At 39.9% G+C, this 20615-nt stretch overlaps 1 protein-coding gene across 1 annotated transcript; it reads right to left on the bottom strand.

The window, feature by feature from the left end:
- Window positions 1-15258: 15258 nt before the first annotated feature.
- Window positions 15259-20385, bottom strand: LOC136750821 (toll-like receptor 8). The gene is made up of 2 exons (XM_066705922.1): window positions 20184-20385; window positions 15259-18885 (listed from the first exon to the last, which is right to left on the bottom strand). The coding sequence occupies exons 1-2, from the start codon at window positions 20190-20192 to the stop codon at window positions 15802-15804; spliced, it is 3093 nt and encodes a 1030-aa protein (XP_066562019.1). The 5' UTR covers window positions 20193-20385; the 3' UTR covers window positions 15259-15801.
- Between the last annotated feature and the right edge of the window lie 230 nt (window positions 20386-20615).

Below are 20615 nucleotides of genomic sequence, written 5' to 3'. Positions count from 1 at the left end.
TCTCTTTAGAAGATCCCTCTCTTACCGATGTCCTGATATTTTCCTGGGAACAAAGGAGCTGTTGTTAAAATCAGATGCAATCTTGTCTTCTCTTCGGTTCAACATCACCTCTCAGGAAATGTCTGAAATATCATGACCAAACTCGACAAGAGAAAGAGAGATATGGCTGCAGACGCTAGAGATTTAGGATCCGGAGTCCAAGCTAATAAACCCAGACTTTCTCACTGGCCAATTTAAAAGCACCAGAATATTTGGGGAATATGTCAAAATACAAAATAATGGAGGGGACTGAAGTTGGGTTACTAACGGTCAGATCTGCATCATAATCGATCCATTTGGGCTGAACAAAGAATACTTACATTTTCTGGTTCTAATCTGTCTCATGAGTGCGAGTATTCATCGGGTAATCGACCTCATCTATTTTAGGACAAGTGCCCCTTTTTAAAAAATAAAACACAATTGGCACACAAATTGCATATTTTAGTGAACAAGCAGAATGATGTTACTATCCTCCCAAAGGCATTTTATTTTTCACATTCTTAGAAAAGAGGAACAAAAAAGTATTTTTAAGCATATGGCATGTCCGTGTTTATTAAGGGACTGATGCATGCACGCCTGAAGACAAGTAAAGGTTGTGATACATTTTGTGTAAAGACCTAAAAACATATAAAGAAGAACTAATGTATAATCCCGAAGGTTTCTTTAGTGATCTACACATTTACAACAGTATACAAAATACTGATTTATAGTTTAAATGTTTGTGGTGGTTGTCATTTATTGGCACTCTAGTGTTTGCTCATGAGACTTGGTTTTTCAATGTTATGTTTGTTATGTTTATGAAATAAATGAGTCACTAATTTGTGTATTTAAACAATTGAGTAATGAAGAGGAGATGACATTTGTGCAGTGTGAAACAGAAAGACCAGTAATACACTGATTGAATTAAAAGGTAGGTGGGTTTAAATGCGATGTTTGACTGTGGTATTGATCTCATCGCCGAGGTCAAGCTGCGCAATAAAGAGGACCCTCCCGAGGAAGATGCTGGCTGCACCCACTCTCAATGACTGGAGAGCCGAACATTGCCTAATCGGATTAGTTAAGTTATTAAGAGTAACCAGCTTAACTGAAATCCACTTATCATGACATGTACCATTATCTTAGTTTTAGTTACGGACAAATACCAGGATTCTGATTCAATAAGTGCACATTTATGGAAACATATCCTTGTCTGTAAGTGCATTGAAGATTTGCATCAGACTGCCCTGTCCCCGGCTGTCTATCCACGTGTTTGCGGCCTCTCCAAAATGGGCTTTGGGTGCCAATTGTGTATCTGTTCAGACCGATGAGAGCTGTTACGTAAGACTGTTTCATTTATTCCCACACTCTAACAGTTTAAAACAACAACAAACACACATATTGGCATTAGAATGTATATATACGTGAATTAAAAAAAAAAGAGAAAACGTTCCCGCATGTTGCGGTTTTAACCTCTTTTTCAAATTCCTGTCTTCTGCTCTAAATTCAGTCCTTAACGTGTCCTGTTTTTTTATACTTACAGTAGCTGTAATGTAAGCAGTAACCAACAAACAGCCATTGAACTTTCTTATTATCATCCCATATAATCTTTCTCACAGATGAGACAATGCATTGTAAACCAAATGTGGTTGTGCTTTGTGATTTGGATGTGTTTCAGTAGCAGTAGCTGGTGGCTGGACTCAGGATTGTGTCCAACACAGGCTGGCCAAATGCATTCCTCCCACGGATCGGTACGTATCTGAAGACCACAAAAATCACAAATTCGCATTAAATAATTCCAGAAATGTAAGTGCAGGCTATTCAATGTAATGTCAATTGAATTGGTAGACACTGTCTCAACTCAAGCAGACACTTTGCAGACACAGAGCTTTGTAGTAGCTTTAAATTGAATATGCAGTAAACCTATAGGGGTTAAAATGAACATTTTGCTGATGAACTAATTTATAATCACATAGTGTATCTCCTGCGGTTTTGTCATCCTGCTCTTTCTTCTTTAAAGAATTATACACATGAATGAACTGCAGATTCATAAACCAACATTCTCACAAAAACATACAAATCTTTATTCAGTTGCGTGTCTGAATGGTACAAAGTCTGCTGGTTACTCAATTAGTTTTAGCAATGTGGGTTGCATTCATACGTTTGGATATTATGAAAGAATAAAAAATATTAAAGACTCGCATTTCAAATATAATTTATTCAGCTGAAGTAACTTCCTGATGTATCTCTGAATCAGGTGTTGACATAACATTAGATGAAACATTTTCTTTTTTATCTGAATAAAACAAAAATAGAAAATAGAACATTTTTTAGCTTGATTAATTATGTGTAATGCGAACAATGGGTGAAATATAGTGTTGGAGATAACAATTTTCTGATTAAATGTATTGTTTGGAGTATTTTATATAATGACTTATTGCAACCTGTAATATTAACTGGTGTTTTAACAGCAGAAATATTGTAGGCTAGTCCTAGTGATGTTTGCCTTTAACAGCAATAACAAAATAATTGATGGCCCTGCATTTATTGAGCTCAATCAAGAGGTTCAATCGATCTGAAGAGGCATCCAGCAGATGCTTATGAAATATATACAGTGAAGCTTTCAATCCTTTCCTCTAATGTTGCATTCAGTGGCTCAGAAACATTGTGAACATTTGCATGCTTTTCTCCTCCTCGAGCGAACTTGAATCTCAAAAGGACTCTTCTGACGTTCCTTTTGAATTCATAATTGGCGATAAGAGGAAAGCAAGTGTTTCCAGCTTCTTCTTCCTTCTTCTGCATTTTAACTGAGTAAGAACAAGTCATTTAAGAATAAGTGCAAATCAACGTATTGGGCAATATGAATTTCTTATAGTTCAGAGCTGACACATTTTCGTCCATCTGTCAGCTACATCACGAGACAGTTCAGAGATGACTAAACCTGTCTTAACAGCCTGTTCGAAAAGCAGTGCCAGTTCTGGAGCACTATAGTGGGTGGTCAATACAAGGCCCGGCACCAAGAACCTGTCAGAAAGCAGTTAATCTGATGCTGAAGATTGCAGGAAAGTATATTATCATGGAGTCCAAGTCAATGTCATTGATGCCACATTGACAGCGAGAGCTTTCTCAAGTCCCTCAGATGATTGGGGCCCTGTGTGCCAGGCGGCCAGGGCTTCTGAAGTCTTGTAGATAATGAAATCAGACTACTCACACAATAAAGTGTTGGCAGCAGCATTGTGCACCATTACTTTTTTGTCTGTCTTTTTGATTCTGTGTTGCCCCCACAGATGGTCCTTCAGGTGCCCAAACAAGGCTGCAACTTCTTGGAACCATTATTTAATTGTTGACGGCACTGCGACTGAGGAGGATGGTGCCAAGTGAAGTTCGATGCCTACCTCAGCTCTCGATTCCAACGGCTGGTCTAATTACCCCTCTCCTTCATCCACCATTATTTATTTCTGTCAGTACTTTGGTGGAGCAACGTAAACATCCACAATGACACATAAAGAGTTAAACTGGGTTTCAAGAGATTCTGACAAAAACCTCAGTCAGTGTGGTAGGTTTGCACGAATTTTCTCAGACATTAGTTGGCTCAGACCGGCCTGGTGGAGAGAAGACAGCTGGGTCAATGGCACGAGGTCGAAACAAGAGTCTGTGGGATCCGAGAAACGGGCAGCTGCGAGAATAGTTTAGTGGGAGGCGGAGGGATGTGAAACGGCAATCACTAGGGAAGGACAAGCTTTTCCTGTGTTTAGACCCTGACAGGAAGAGAAGTGTGTGATCTGGATTCAGGACCGTACCGAGCTTTTCAAACTTCTCGGTTAGCAAACAATGCCGAGAAGTCTGTGTGCACCATTTTCTTAACACTCTCCTCCAGTATCCTGTGAGTGGGACAGTAACTCGAGATGTTATCTTACTTTAAAACTGTGGAGAAAAAGAAGATATCAAGCGTCAAGATATTATTTTATAACTAAATTACTCAATAAAGCTGTGAGATGTCTTCGCCAGAGAGGTGGGCTTTAATACAGTCCTCTATGGCAGACACTGTGTGGCACATAGAGGAAAAAATTATGTATTACCCTCACTTTACACTCAGGGGAATGGTAGCTAGGAGAAGGGTTAATGATCCCAGGCTTTGGAACCATGCTGTCTCTAAAATGAAATAAAAAAAATACAACTTAAAAAGAAAAACCTTTCAAATAAGTGCAAGAAACTTAGCTTAGTTAAGCTTAGTTTTACAGGGGTCAGTCTGGCTGAGGTAAATGGCTAAAAGCTTCCAAAAACAAATCTGTGGTGGGACTCCTGAAGCTAAAAGTGATACCCACAATGTTTGAATTTAATCAGACACGTACGCTGTGACGTGAGGCAGAGCAGATGACTTATGGGAGCTTGTAAGGAAGTATCAAATAAGCTGCTATTAAATGCATCAACCCTATTATCAATGCTACATCCTATATTAACAGATCGGTGCGAATAGCTATACATTAATACATAATTACAGACATCACCCCAATTTGTATGTGCTGTATTCAGTTCTTGAAATGTACAGGTCTACAAATATGATTTTGAAATGTGATCTTATTGTATTGTATTTGAATTACCTGACACTAGTTTAAATCACATTTCCTCGTGTCTGAAACTGAAACACAATACAATCACTCTGGATGATTTTTCAAAGACAAAAGCCTTGAGAAAGATCAGAGTCCAATTGAAAGGAACAGGATTCGAAGACCTTTCAACTGATAACTAATCTAGTGTTATAGGAACTGAAAAAGCTACATTTGAAAGGTGTCGAACTTCCTTCTCAGTCATCAGCTGAAGTAAAACAGAAGTGAATGTCTGCGCTCACCATTTTGTACAATTCTTTCCCAGTGTTGAAGGAATCACAGAATAAACACTCGCACAGACTGCCGTGTCTTTCAGTTTATAGGTCACTTGTCAATTGCAAATGAAATATTATCGGAGCTTAGGCCTGCTGTAGATTGTGCCGGACCGCCACTACAGAGCTGTTTGGAGGCCAGTAATCCTGATCCACTTAGGCCTGTGCAGTGTGATGCAAAGCCTGCTTGTGTGTTAGCAGATCAGACTTCCTCCGCAGCAGTCACTTGGCAAATTTAAAGTGACAGCTGGGGCTTGTTTCAAATCCCAGTGTAGCTCTTTGCATCGGTCTGCATATCGAACGTAATAAGGGGACGCCTGTGTTCCTGGGATTCCTCCAGTCGAGGTCTTCCTGTGGCAGCCCCCCCACCCTCCCCCAGAGCCAGGGCAGTCTGGCTTCGACAGACAATACAGGGTGCAGTTTGTGTATCGATTCACTTTCCTCCAACAGGCCTGGATCAGCCCCGTGTGAAGTAGATGCCAGACACTACAACTACCAATCTCAATTTCCTGCTTTTTGGCATGTATATTATGCTTTTTTCTCGCGTACAAAAAAAAAATACCATCACTTTCTGATTTAATATAATCTTCGTAAATTGTTTTTGCTCAATATGCTTGACTACCTTCCATATTTTTCTTCATATATGCTTCCTAAGAGATGTATGCACTTTCAATTTAATCTGCCCCTTATACATACTGTATAAACATCTTGAAAGATCAAAAGATGGGATTTTGTAATGCTTTTTCATGCTGTAGCCAAAAATATAAATTAAAGACAGCCCAGACCACCATGAATCACTTCAGACAATCCACAGGCCTCCCATCAACAGACTTACTTGAGAAGTTTCCTCAATGCAGAGAGAATATCCCATTTCAATGCAGCCAGTTCTTCATTTCAGACCATACACTAGTATTAAGACAGAAGCTCTTGTGGAAGTCATCTTACTCCTAGGTACAGAGACATGTTCTGTGGAGACTTAGTGCAACCAGGGAGGGTGACTAAAACTATGTGGCAATTAAAAAAAAAAAAGAAAAGGTTTGGACACAACTGTGCAAATAAACCACTTTATTCAAACAGTTTTGGTTTCCATTACTTTAAAGGTTTCGTGCTAAAGTATACGGTTGCTCCAGCTTTTTACAGTAACATTCAGAAGATTGCAGCTGCAATACGTTTATTATAACTTGAAATCTCTTACATTCATCTCACATTACTGAAAGCCTTGAAACAGGATGAAAAAAAAAAAAAAAAAAAAAAAATACCACTACCCCCACCCCCCAAAAAAATCCCAATGAACCTTAAATTTGAATATGGAGTCCCGAAATGCACTCAAACACAGAATCCCTTCTTCTTCCAGTCTCCAGTGTCGATGGTCTGCATTATTCCATTAAAAAGAACCACAAAGCGCTACACGTTTTAAACTTTTATTTGCATATCAAAACAAAAATGGGTTGTGCATTCCAAGAACTTAAATCATAAAAAAAAAAAATGGCACTCGATTTTTTCAAAGCATTTTACGGATCACGGGACGCCACACGGCACGGAGATGTTAACGTGGATCCCTGGAGGAGTGGGTCGCCCCCTGGAGCCCCTCCGTGTTCAGAGGGTCGGTGCCAACGAGAGGATCAAAGAAAGCCAAGACGCTGGGACGGGCGGACGAGTCCCCCGCAGACGGACAGTCAGTAGTTTCTTGTAATTGGTGCTGTAGGGGGGGCGGTGGGGGCAGCGCAGTCATCTGGTCTCGTCCAATCACAACGCATACTTAGTTTGTTACAAAGTTACAGCTAAGAGAAGTGAAAAAAGAAGGCAATGCTTGTGGAATGTACAGTGCAGCCCGCAGGCGCGCCTCAGGACGTCTCCGCCTGCTTCTCCTGTTCAATGGCTGCAAGGGACACAAGAGCAGGTTTTAGCACTACAGCCAACATCACTTTACATTAAGGCAATGGTCCACCAAAGGCACAGCTCCTGGTTTACATTATTTCGGTAGTAATCATGACTGGTCTTACTTTCTTTTGACGGCAAGGGATTTTTCTCCTGGGTCTCCGTCTTCTTCAGTTTGGTCTTGTCGAAGTTGGTCACTTCCTCCATGTTTGGTTTGTCAGACATGATTGCAGGATATCTGGAATGAAGAACACATCCAGATCTGGTTTAGGCGTCTGTGTCGCATGGACAAGGCGGGTCACTCAGCTCTTTTGTTCTCTCATGTGCACACAGACGCCCCCCAGCAGAGCTGCTACAGCGCCGCATCAATGCACTCCAGCGCAGGGACCCCCCCTTCGCTAAATCGGCAGTTTCCAAATGTTTTTCAGCCCAAGATAAGGAGAACAAAAACTCCCAACTCCCCCCTGGATTCCTTTCTGGGATACATCACCGCAGATCTGCAGAACAATGCCAGTCCAGCAGGGCGGACGCCAGAGCAAAGCCTGCAAGTCACTGGCACATGCCGTTTGGGGGGGGGGATTGGTTTATTTTATTTATTTTTGGTTTCCGCTTTTAAAGAGAAATTATACAGAAGTGCATTTCGCAACATCACTAGTATCAGTCGTCGTTTTTCTAGAGCCCCAGTGCGCAGACACGCACACAAAGCGCAGCCCGCAGTCTGGACCACCGCCCTCCCCGCATCCTCCCGCAGCGCCGGCTCCGCTGCGCCAATTAACACGCAATTAGAACCGCACGCACACAAACGGACGCGCCGCAGATCGGGCGGCTGCAAACGCAACCTGTCTGGGCAGATGAACGTGCAACAGCACTACCCACACGCAGCGAAAGCAAGCCCCTTAGATTTGCATCGATTTTAAGGCTCGTCTAACCATTTACGCTGACGTCACAGTAAAACTAATTAAACAAAACCTTCACGCAGACCGGGAGCAACACAAAGCCAGGCCACCGAGAAAGAGACAACGTAACTGCTGCACGGACATCTGTGGTCTTGCTAATTCCAAGACAAATCTGAAAGGGTTTCTAAAACACAGTCCGGCTCTGTGTCCAGCGTCCCCGCAGGCTGTGCTGGTAAAGGCGCTAAAGCAATGGAACCCACTCACCAGGGTGCGACTGCGCGGAGATCAGTCTCTGTCTGGACGCGGCGGCGGACTGACGAGCAGCCGCTCAAGCCACGCAATTATACCCCCAGATATGCAAATTACCCCCGTGACGTCACCGCACCGAGCGCACAAAAAGGCCCCGATATGCACTCCTGCACACCAATATTCACCTTTCCCTTCACTATCAGCCCCCGCACAATGTGAGCCCCTCTTACTGGCGAATATATTAGAGAAAGATAAAGCAAATCCGTATAAATTTCCCCGTTTCATCAAAGATGCCGCTGAGCTCCCCCATTGTTCTGCAATATGGCGTCAAAGGCGACACCTGGTGGCGGTTTCCTGTATCTCTTCAAAGATAATTGGTAGAAGTACCACACAATAGCTAATTTTTCTTGTATGTGTGTAATGATCCTTTTCTGTGTCAATTTGATGTCTTTCTCTTGAGTCTGTTGCGCACAAGGTCCCTCCCAGCCTCATGAAAAAGACTGACATAGTAACCTGGGATGTATTTGTCTTAAAAATACAAAATGATAGGCGTGCCACCCAGACTCTTTAAATAGGAGAGTCTCTGTGCTGTGTTATTGGGAGGTTATACAGTATAAACTATATGAACTGTATTATTTTGATTATTTAGAAGTGAATTGTTACATTCCTACCTCCTGCAGACAGACAGAAAAACAGACAGACACATAGACAGACAGATAGATGCATACATACATACACATACATAGAAACATATATAGTAATTAACATAAAAATAAATAAACTGGTTACACATTTTATACACTTGGATTTTAATGAGTGAACGCAACAAAATAATGATATACAAATCAGACTGAATTGGATAGTGTTCTTCTCTATAGAGATGTGGCCAATCACATCCGTCCCTCGGGTTAAACCGTGCCTTCACCGCCCGAATAACTTCCCAGTTCTGTATGAATGTGACATTTTTTAAGCCGATCCCCCCAAGAGACCTATATCCAATGGAAGCCCAGCTGAACACCTGCTCATGGTATGTCTTTGCATCTGATTGGAGGGAAAAAATGGTGGGGCTGAACCCAGCTCTGGCCAAGCTATAATTTGGAGCTCAATATCAAAGACACATTGAGAAACTGCAGCTTCCTGTTGCTACAGTGTCTATAGTGTGGACACACACTGTACAACACTGAGCTACAGTAACCATTGTAAGGGCTGGACACGATGATGCACACAACGCTGCGTATACATACAAGCAGAACAGACTTCCATCATGGTACCTCACATTCTAATTCTAATTCTGAGTTATAAATCATGTTCTGTGGTGTGCTAAGCCTCTGAATAACCTCATTCTCATTTTGGATGTCATATATCCTCAATACACTTAATTTATTCCATATGATGATTAATTGATTTCATTGCCAGAGGAATGCCAAGGACACAGTACAGCGCAGCAATGATTTACAGCTTCTTGTTTGTAGGAAACATGATTGTTTCCCAGTTGTAGGTAGATTTTCAGCAAAGCAGACACTTTTGGATGGACTCTGTGCCTGAGCGTCCTGGATTGTTTTGGATGATTACTATTCTACATTCAGTACCTCAGTGTTTCTCCATGAAGATCAGAGTGAAGCTTCTCTTATGATTCAGTAGACGTCTCTTTAATTTCTATCCTTTTATTTATGTATTTCTTATCGTGCTTGACCTCTGGCTTTTCACACCTCTGCTTTATTTTATTAACCGTCCTGCAGGGACTTTGTAATAATAGAAATTATACTGAGGGTGTTTCAGAATCATAAGATGTATCGCGGTATATAAAATTGCACCCTGCAGCTGGAACATTAACACACACACACACTGACACACTGACACACACACACACACACTGACACTGACACACACACACTGACACACACACACACACACGCACTGATACTGAGACACACACGCACACACTGACAGACACACACACAAACACACACACACAGACACACTGACACTGAGACACACACACACACGCATGCACTGACACTGAGACACACACAGACACACACACTGACACACACACACACACACACTGACACTGACACACACACACACAACACGCACGCACACACACACACAGACACGCACGTACGCACACACACACACAGACACAAACACACACACGCACTGACACTGACACACACACACACACACACACTGACACACACACACACACACAAAACAGGATGTTATCCTATTCACTGACTGTGCTATTCATTGAAGGTCTGTCATTATGAGCTCTCAGTGTGTTGGGGAAAAGCTTTCTTATTAAAAAATGTGCATGCATATACAGATAATAACATCATTGTGATATGTTTTAAACTTGTGAATTTCATGCTGTACATCTCTGCTTTATTTTCTGTGTTTCCTTTTTATTATTATTATTATTATTATTATTATTATTATTATTATTATTATTATTATTATTATTATTATTATTATTATGTATTTCTTAGCAGACACCCTTGTCCAGGGTGACTTTCAAAACATAAGCGCAATACAAAGTGCAATAATACAGTGCAATTCAAGGCATAATACATAATACATTTTGGTGTGCAGAGTTAAATATTAAATGACAGTTATGGCCCTGCTGGTTTTGGTTCTTTGTTTTGGCAGCGTGTGAATAAACTCATTTAATGGTATTTGTTTTCCAGTGCACAATCCAGTGTAACAATCTTCAGGTACTTTCATCCAACGATGTAACTTTAACAGTATGTGTAAAACAGTGGCATAGAAAGACATTTTTGTTTCTTTTTTGTATTGACAATTATTTGATATCCCCAGCACCCCTTCAACTGAGAGGAAGGAGGTTTTTGCTTTAGAGTCACTTATTGTCCCTTTAATTGAATCTGGCCAAGAATAAATTATGCCTTGTTAAAAAAAGGAAGTTCACAACTAATGAAAAGGTGGTCAATGTCAACACCAGTGCACCTTACAATTAAATACTGGTATGAATGTGCTTGAAACAAAGGAATAGAAGAGTACTAAAATGTTCAGGTCTATATAAAGGTCAATATAAGAATATGAAAGATATATCTTGTATATTAATGAAATGTCCACTTCATGTTTGCAGTAGATGTTTACAGTTTCCTGTTTAGCTCAGGAGTGGGATGCTGTACATATCTCTTGTGGGAAACTTTTTACATGTTCTCTGATGCCAATTACACACCCAGTGATTTCCCAACAACACATTTAATTGATAAATATATTTATTTTATCTCTCTTTTCCATACCTCTTGCTATGGTTGTAGCGTCAGATCTTTCCCAGTGCTTTCAAACCCGCAAACATCTAGACACCATTCCTTTCAACATCGCCTATTGTATTACTTTGTGTCCCTTCTTGGAAAATTCCCTCAATGGATACAAACAGGAATCACCTGGAGTTTTGTTTTATATCTTTCTCTCTCTTTATTCTGAACTGCCCTCATTCCCTGGCCAATCATCTGATTATGTTCTTGGCAGTACAAATCAAATACTGGCTTTGGGTATCCCGACATGCCTTCCCATTAAAATAAACCCATAAAAAGCACACACGAGTCAAAAAGCCTTTAGTAATAGACTTGGAAACTTTAGAAGAACTAGGTGTCGCATATTTATGGACCTAATATAAACCAGAATAACAGTATTAGCAGATATGTTAAAAGTACAGAGTCTATTGCATAAGACTGTCTCTGTTATCTGCCTTAAGTGGATATATTTAATGATAGATATGCATATTCATTCATAAACTCAATTCACATTACAATAGTGTCTCTAGTTTTGAAAACAATTAGGCAGGGAATATCCAGCTTCAAACACATGAGGCAAAACTGAGGTATTCTTATCAATAACACTCCTCGGAAAGTACCTTGAAATGACTGATTACTCAGTGATTACTTGTCATTTTATTGTTTGTTTGTTTTAGATTTGTTTAGGTTTTCTTGGTACATTCCCCGTCTCTCACAGCCAGTCAGCCGCCATCTTGGTTTGCCTTTGAGTCTGGAAGTGAAAAACAGATTCCTTCATGATCCATTATTTGAAGCAACAAAGAATCAATTAAAATGATGGCTTCTTCTGGATGGTAATTTAAAACGAGCTGTCGCAATTGAGGTGGTATAAAGCCCCTGAAAGAGCTCAGATGAAAAGGTGATGTGAGGCTCCTGCTATTTTAAACCATATGTTTAATGATCTTAGCAAAACATTCGCAAAGCCACTTAAACTGTTATTAGCCTAATTTTTATTGAAAGGAATAAAAGGCTTAGTGAGTTTGTTCCTTCAAGTCTTAAATTAAAATATAAATTGAAATATCAGTTTAACCTTTAAGTCACTGTACAGAATCCATATAAATCATGATTCCCAGGCACCAGATTAATGTATTTTATTTATTTTATTCAAACCACACAGGCAAGAGTTTATATCTGGAGAAATTAATATTTAAAATACACTTATAACTGCTTATAGTCAGCTGTGGCAAACCAAATTCTAACTCTAGGGGCAGGGCAAAATCAAAACACACACAGCTTAGTAACTGTGGAAGCCGGCACACGTTTTAATTCTTAATTCTTAGTATTATTTAATTAGTAGGCCTGTAACAAATATGATTATGATCCAATACAAGGCACCTGCCAAGACTATATTATGCCGAGGACTTGAGCCATCCATATTAAACACTGCTACCTTAATTCTAATAAAAAGTAAAAGAACAAAATCTCTGTGGGCCTCCAGAAAATTAAACAGCACAGATTGCAGGCACTAATGCAGCAGGGCATGTGGCGTCCATACCAAAATGTGGGATTTGAGAACTATGATTTCACTTCTCTATTTCAGACTCAGTATTTACTGATCAACGAGTCACCTGAAGGTGTTTTCAGGTGTTCATGGGTTTTTAATGTGTGCAGATACTGATGTTCTCCAGTTGCTGCGTCATGTTTTCAAACCAAATCACATTTCCTGTGCAAGAAAATCTTGTCATTTTAGTTCCTCTTTGAGAGATAATGTCGTTTTAGAATAAGGGATAGTTAGGCTTACAGTGACACCCAGTGGACACCTGTGGAAATGCACAGATGTTTTGTTTCAGTTGAAAATATACAGTGCATCTGGAAAGTATTCACAACGCTTCACTTTTTCCACATTTTGTTGTTATGTTACAGCCTTTTTCCAAAATGGATTAAATTCATTATTTTCCTCATACTTCTACAAACAGTACCCCATAATGAAAATGTGAAAGACGTTTGTTTGAAATCTTTGCAAATGTATTGTAAATGTAAAAATAAAAAACAAAAAAGCACATGTACATAAGTATTCACAGCCTTTGCTCAATACTTTGTTGAAGCACCTTTGGCACCAATTACAGCCTCAAGTCTTTTTGAGTATGATGCTACAAGCTTGACACACCTATTTTTGGGCAGTTTCTCCCATTCTTCTTTGCAGGACCTCTCAAGCTCCATCAGGTTGGATGGGGAGCGTCGGTGCACAACCATTTTCAGATCTCTCCAGAGATGTTCAGTCGAGTTCAAGTCTGGGCTCTGGCTGGGCCACTCAAGGATATTCACAGAGTTGTCCTGTAGCCACTCCTTTGTTATCTTGGCTGTGTGCTTAGGGTCGTTGTCCTATTGGAAGATAAACCTTCGCCCCAGTCTGAGGTCCAGAGCGCTCTGGAGCAGGTTTTCATCAAGGATGTCTCTGTAAATTGCTGCATTCATCTTTCCCTCGATCCTGACTAGTCTCCCAGTTCCAGACGCTGAAAAACATCCCCACAGCATGATGCTGCCACCACCATGCTTCACTGTAGGGATGGTATTGGCCAGGTGATGAGCGGTGCCTGGTTTCATCCAGACATGAGTTGAATCTTTGTTTCATCAGACCAGAGAATTTTGTTTCTCATGGTCTGAGAGTCCTTCAGGTGCCTTTTGGCAAACTCCAGGCGGGCTGTCATGTGCCTTTTACTGAGGAGTGGCTTCTGTCTGGCCACTCTACCATACAGGCCTGATTGGTGGAGCGCTGCAGAGATGGTTGTTCTTCTGGAAGGTTCTCCTCTCTCCACAGAGACACGCTGGAGCTCTGTCAGAATGAGCATTGGGTTCTTGATCACCTCCCTGACTAAGGCCCTTCTCCCCCGATCACTCAGTTTGGCCAGACGGCCAGCTCTAGGAAGAGTCCTGGTGGTTCCAAACTTCTTCCATTTACGGATGATGGAGGCCACTATGCTCATTGGGACCTTCAATGCTACAGAATTTTTTCTGTACCCTTCCCCAGATCTGTGCCTCGATACAATCCTGTCTCGGAGGTCTACAGACAATGCCTTGGACTTCATGGCTTGGTTTGCGCTCTGACATGCACTGTTAACTGTGGGACCTTATATGGACAGGTGTGTGCCTTTCCAAATCATGTCCAATCAACTGAATTTATCACAGGTGGACTCCAATCAAGTTGTAGAAACATCTCAAGGATGATCAGTGGAAACAGGATGCACCTGAGCTCAATTTTGAGTGTCATGGCAAAGGCTGTGAATACTTATGTACATGTGCTTTTTTTGTTTTTTATTTTTAATAAATTTGCAAAGATTTCAAACAAACTTCTTTCACGTTGTCATTATGGGGTATTGTTTGTAGAATTTTGAGGAAAATAATGAATTTAATCCATTTTGGAATAAGGCTGTAACATAACAAAATGTGAAAAAAATGAAGCGCTGTGAATACTTTCCGGGTGCACTGTAAGTAACGTGGATAGGAATGCAATACATTTGCGTTTGTTTACTTATCCATAATATTAGGATTAGAAGGTCAAAATCGTAAAATATATTAACGTAAATACAAGCTTTTAAAAAATGAAAGAAGTATGTTTTTCAGACTTTCAAATGTTTGCTATTTCCCTCCTTGTGGGATTTAATTGTATCAAAACAATGTCAGAAATCACATAACAAATCTACATTTGCCTTGCCAGATAATCACAACTATAGTGATTCCCTGAGCAGTTTGACAATTTTAATTCTTCAGTATATGTTAATTAAGTACATTTTTCAGATACAGCTTTTTTGATTTTTAAACATAATCTGAATAACATAAATGTTCCTTATGTAATCACTTTGTAAGTCATTGCTTCTCTAAATTTGTGTTTGCTACCACTTATGAAGCATGTGAATCAATACCACTTCTTTCATTTCCCCATTTTTTTTAAGTCCTCTTTCCTGCAAATTGACCACTGCAACAATTTTGATTTTGGAAAAAACAGAAAATCAGTGAAAAATGACAGGGAGAAATTACAACTTTGGAAAAAATAAACACTCTTTTTAGGTTAAATGAAATGCAATTTATTGATCTGTATTTTCCTTTGATGCCAGATATGTAAAATAAGAAAAGGGTAAATTATGTTAAATCGAGAGAACTAGAAAATAAACACATAAACACACAATAAATAGCTTTATTCATATGAAATATTTACATATAAAATATAGTTGCTACTATTACTATGTACACACCATATATTTTTTGATCGATCACATTCTTAAATATATTCACAATTAGCATTAAGTCGACTGTTTCTCGTCCTATATTCCATGCTGATCTTGCAAAACCAAATACAAATGCAGAAAGTCAGAAATACAGCTGCATCATAAAAACGAATGAGTTTACGTGCAAAAATAAAGGCCAGGTGCGACCCCACCGGCCCTGCCTTGTGTCTAACAGTGCTTGGCCACTCGGGTTAATCAGGCTGACAGTTTTAGGTGGTGCACCGCATGCTGCACTGTCCAGATTCGCTTGTTGGAATTAATTTCCCATTCACAGATAATGTCACTGTGCGTTTCAGAAGCAGGAGGGTCTCCTCGCTGTCATCATGGTGTACGAGTTGGGTTTCATCAGTAACACATCATGTCTATCTAGATGCAAAGTAGCTCGTGTACAGCTTGTTGTACATAGCTTGGTTTTCTAGCCGTATGACGTTTCTGAGACTCTGCCAGAACCAGTCTTCTGCGTGAGGGTTCTTCGGCCACTCTAGGATGGTCTTCCGACACAGTCTTTTCCGTAACCTGAAGAACTGGGAGTACTGCAGGACGGGCTCCAACAACACCAGCACGATCACGTCCGTGTTGTCGTCCAGCAGCCTCTGGTGGGCCAGGTAGAAGGCTAACCTGAAGTTCCCACTGTTCACATACCTCTCCGTCAGGACGAACACGGTCTTCCGACTTTGCCGGATGCTCTGAGACAGGTTGTCTATGACAGGGGCCCCTGGGTGCCAGTCCCGTTCCTCCAGGCAAATCGGGAGGAATTTTTCCCCCTTCTCCTCCAGCTGGACTCGGAGGTGATTGAAGACCCAGTCAGTGACGACTGGATCTTTAGTGTCGTACGTGATGAAGGCATTGTAGATGTTGTCTGTGGATGCCAGGTAACGGTAACCCTTAATCTTTGCCTTGCTGAAGTGGTAAAGGTACCAGACATCCCAGTAGAAAACATGCATCATGACAGCTACGGCCATAGTGCACAAAATAAGAAAGGAGGTGAGAAAAGAAATAATGGCTGCTATGCTGTCATCAACACATTCCTTGAGGTCAAAGGTAATAATGCTCTTTCCTTTCCTGTCTGCAGGCATGGCACAGGTGACATCTGAGGCCAGCAGCGGTATGTCAATATCATTGTTCTTTATCCACAGAATCAAATCTAAAATATCACATGTACAGTCAAATGGATTACCCTTCAATGAGAAGGTCTTCAAATTGCTGTCTGGTCCGGTAAACAAATCTGACTCGTTTATTATTTTCATTTTATTATAACTTAAATCAAGGTAGAAAAGGTATTTTGCACCCTGGAGAAAACCACCGGTGAGCCGAGCAATATAATTATTGCTTAAGACAAGAAGTTCGAGTGTCTTTGAGTAATTTGAGAGGTGTGCCGTCACACAAGATAGCTTATTACCCCCCAGATTCAGAACCTTGAGGTGTTTAAAATGTTTCAGCTTTTTCCAGTCAAAACTAATCAGTTCATTTTTACTTAAAATAAATGTAGTTAAATTTTGGGGCAAATGGCTGTAAACTCCAGATGGAATAGTTTTTAGTTTATTATTCGATATGTCAAGGTGCAACAGATTCAAAAGATTTTTGAAAATCCCCCAGTAAGAATGGTCGTTCTCTTTCCATAATACGTGTAGTTGGTTATTTTGAAAATGAAGCTCCTTAAGGGATTTGCTGCTCAACTCCTTATTTGTTAAAGTAAAGATGTTATTTTGGCTCAGGTTGAGCACTTTCAGAAACTCCAGGTGTTTTAGGAAGCCTAAGTTGTGTGTCACTCCTGACACAGAAAAATAATGAGGATTAAAACTGATGTCAAGGACTTCAAGTTCCTTTAATTCTGAAAACGCTGCATCGTAGGCTAAATCAATCTTATTGAAGGAGAGGTCTAGATATTTAAGCCTCGGGAGATGGGTGAATTCAGAACCGTTAAAGGCAGTCGCGAGACCGTTTTTCGAGAGGTTCAGACAGGAGATGTTGCCATTACCTTCGAATTGCTCAGGGTAAATGAAAAATATATTATTCGAGCTGAGATCTAACACTTTACCATAGACAAAGCACTCATGCTTCACAAGTAGATGAGATAATTCATAGTCAAACTCCTTTTCCTTTGATAGTCTATAGCCCAGATTTGGGGGTTTCCAGCGCAGACCTGTGTTTGGGCCATTAATCATATCGTTTAGGTGTGGTGCAGGTGCAAGTCTGTTTTCTGATAAATATACCAATTTCAAGTTTTCAAATTTCTGAAACACTGACAACTTTGTGGATGTGATGAAGTTTGTACCCAAATTCAGCACAGAGAGATTCTTCAGATTGAAAAGTGGACTTAAATCTCGTTCACATACTTTTTGGAAAACATAGCCAGCGATATGAAAAGTTTTAAGGGATTCCAGTTTTGAGAAATTGGGTGAAAGTGTGAGGGTCTCAGGGTAGGCCTTGAAGTTGTAATTATAGGACAAGTCTATCTTTTTAAGTTGAGCTAAGTTGTCCAAAAAGTTACCTTCGGCAATTGCACTGGTTAGAAAATTAAAGGAAAGAAACAGCTGTTGCAGATTCTGTAAACTGTCAAACCAAGAGCTTGGGAGGCTGCGGAGCGAGTTCCCCGAGAGATGTAGCTCTTGTAGATGTGTCAGATTGTGGAAAGCCAGAGGATGGATCTCGATGGAGTGATTGGGACAGGGCACACACGGAAACGGGGCATTGTGACATCGAGGACAGTTACCCGAGAGGTCGAGAATCTGCAGTCCTGGCAGGCTGCTGAAATCATGCTCATTGACACGCTGTATTTGATTCGATCCGAGGTAAAGGTCTTCTAAGGAATGCGGCAGGTTTTTTGGAACAGTGGTTAAGTTGTTATAGGTCAACGACAAAATGCGCAACTGCGTAAGATTGGCAAAACTTCCATTGTCTATGTGGTAGGACTTATTGCATGGATTCCAGAAGTAGCAGTTTTTGTCCAGATAGATTTCTTCCAGATTGTCCAGCTCAGAAAAATAGTTTCTCCTAACAGAGATGATGCTGTTTTTTCTCACACTGAGGAGTTTCAGTGCCAGTGGGAGCCATTTGGGAATCCTCCAAAGACCATTGCCATCCAAATGCAACTCCTGTAGGTTTGTCAACCTGGAGAATGTTCTGTCTGCAATGCTTACCTCCTTGTCTTTGCCATTCCAGTTGAGGTTTATTAATGTGAGGTTTTGGAGGTTGAAGAAGGACTGCACGGAAACATTACGGATTGAGTTTTCCAAAAGGAGCACCTTAGTTGCATTCGCAGAAATCCCCTGTGGCACTTCCGTCAGGTGGCGCTCACTGCAGTTAAAAATGATGTCACTGTTATTCTTATTTTCAGTGACATCACAGGGAAGCGTTCTCGAAGTCCAACGATATTCAAGTTTTCCGTGTACAAAATAAGAAAAAAACAGGATTAAGGAGCCGTGCCAGTGGAAGGGAAGAGTTACCTACAGGAAGAAAATATATAGATTGATACAAACACATTTGCAAGGGCCTTTTCAAATTATAAAACAATAACATAAATATTCTGTTTAACAACATGCACATTAGTAAAGGAAAACATTTAGTTAGGCAGTTGTGAGACCATTTGTATCGTTGGACTTTGAGAAAGCTTCCTTGTGATGTCACTAGTTTTATTTATATTACGTACATGTATTTCGTACTTTGGTAATACAGTAATTATTGTGGCTGTGTTTAAAATATAGTTACAAAATATAGGTTTTGAATTGTTCTAGGAAGAATTGATTAAAAAAAAATCTGTATTGTTATTGACAATAGACAAGCAGCATTTATTTCACAGAGTTGGTTTTCGAATTTGGGTCCATCTGTTTTGATTATCTCAGTATCTCATAAGTATCTTTTGTGACTCATGCAGGATTTCGGAGCCAGACAATGATTGTAGGTGGGAGTATATGTGTTAGTAATCATGCTTTGTGGGAATGCAAACATGCAGATTCAGTTGAATCTATGTGTTTAGACCTTTCAGTCTTTTTTATTTACATGCAGCCCTACTGTGCACTTTGCACTTTGTTTGCACTTATTTTGTAAGTCGCCTTGGATAAGGGCGTCTGCCAAGAAATACAAATAATAATAATAATAATAATAATAATAATAATAATAATAATAATAATAATAATAATACTGTGCTAGTGATGATGGAAATATCCTCCTATCTATATCGCTCTATATAGCAACAAGGCATCAATCCAAAATATGAGGGGAATGTTCCAAAACATTTCTCTAGTATATATCAAATTATTTTATCTTGTCTGCGATATACATATTGCACTATAATATCAATTACAATATTCATAAACATACATTTAAAATATATACAACTGTACAAAGACTACTACTATGTCTTTCTACTATGTTTGTAGATGGATTTTCCCACAGTCGCCCATTTGAAGACCAAGGCTCTAAGCTTCACAGGATTGTATAAACAGTAAGAATGCAAACCTCCATTCCAGGACACTGCAACTACAGAACTGGATACAGAATATTTCAATGCTGCTTCTGCTTTTAATGCAGGAAGGCATTTTAAGATTGAGAAATGTGATGTCATTTCAAATCAGAGAAACACACTTTCCAAAGATAAAGTTTATTATGATTATTATTATTACATTATAGTGTAAAAGACAAATAGGAATACTATTGATTAATTGATATTTATAAAATCACAACCCATAGTTGTTATGCAATACAAATTATAAACCAGATAAATAATAACCATTTTGTAACTTACCAGTACCATTTTAGAATCAACAGTTGTTAGACGTATTGGCTGTGTGTATCCAAAGGGCAGTAGAACTAGTACATCAACTTAAGTGTACATCTAAAACTGTAGTGTGGTCTTGAGTGAAAACAAACTCATTATCTGAAACAGGAAATAAGTGTCCAGAACTTCTGCTTTTGTTATTAGTTCGTATGGGATGCTGGTAAATCCATCCACTAAATGTTGCTACTGTGTGAGGAAAGCTTCCTCTTTGGCACCATGTATTTACATAATACAGCAGAGATCGCCCTGCCAACATCAGAGCTCACAAATGCTTTTATACATGCATGATGTGTGCAATTACTGCTGACAGCTTGGCTTCAGTAGCTTTACATCTAGCACATTCACTTGTTGAATCTATACATCTATTTTTATTTTTTGGCTGTTGGTGGAAATGTCTCA

Source organism: Amia ocellicauda, chromosome 6 (genome assembly GCF_036373705.1).
Source record: "Amia ocellicauda isolate fAmiCal2 chromosome 6, fAmiCal2.hap1, whole genome shotgun sequence".
Lineage (NCBI taxonomy): Eukaryota > Metazoa > Chordata > Actinopteri > Amiiformes > Amiidae > Amia > Amia ocellicauda.
Note: the sequence above shows the minus strand (reverse complement) of the source record. Positions and strands in the feature narration are given on the sequence as shown.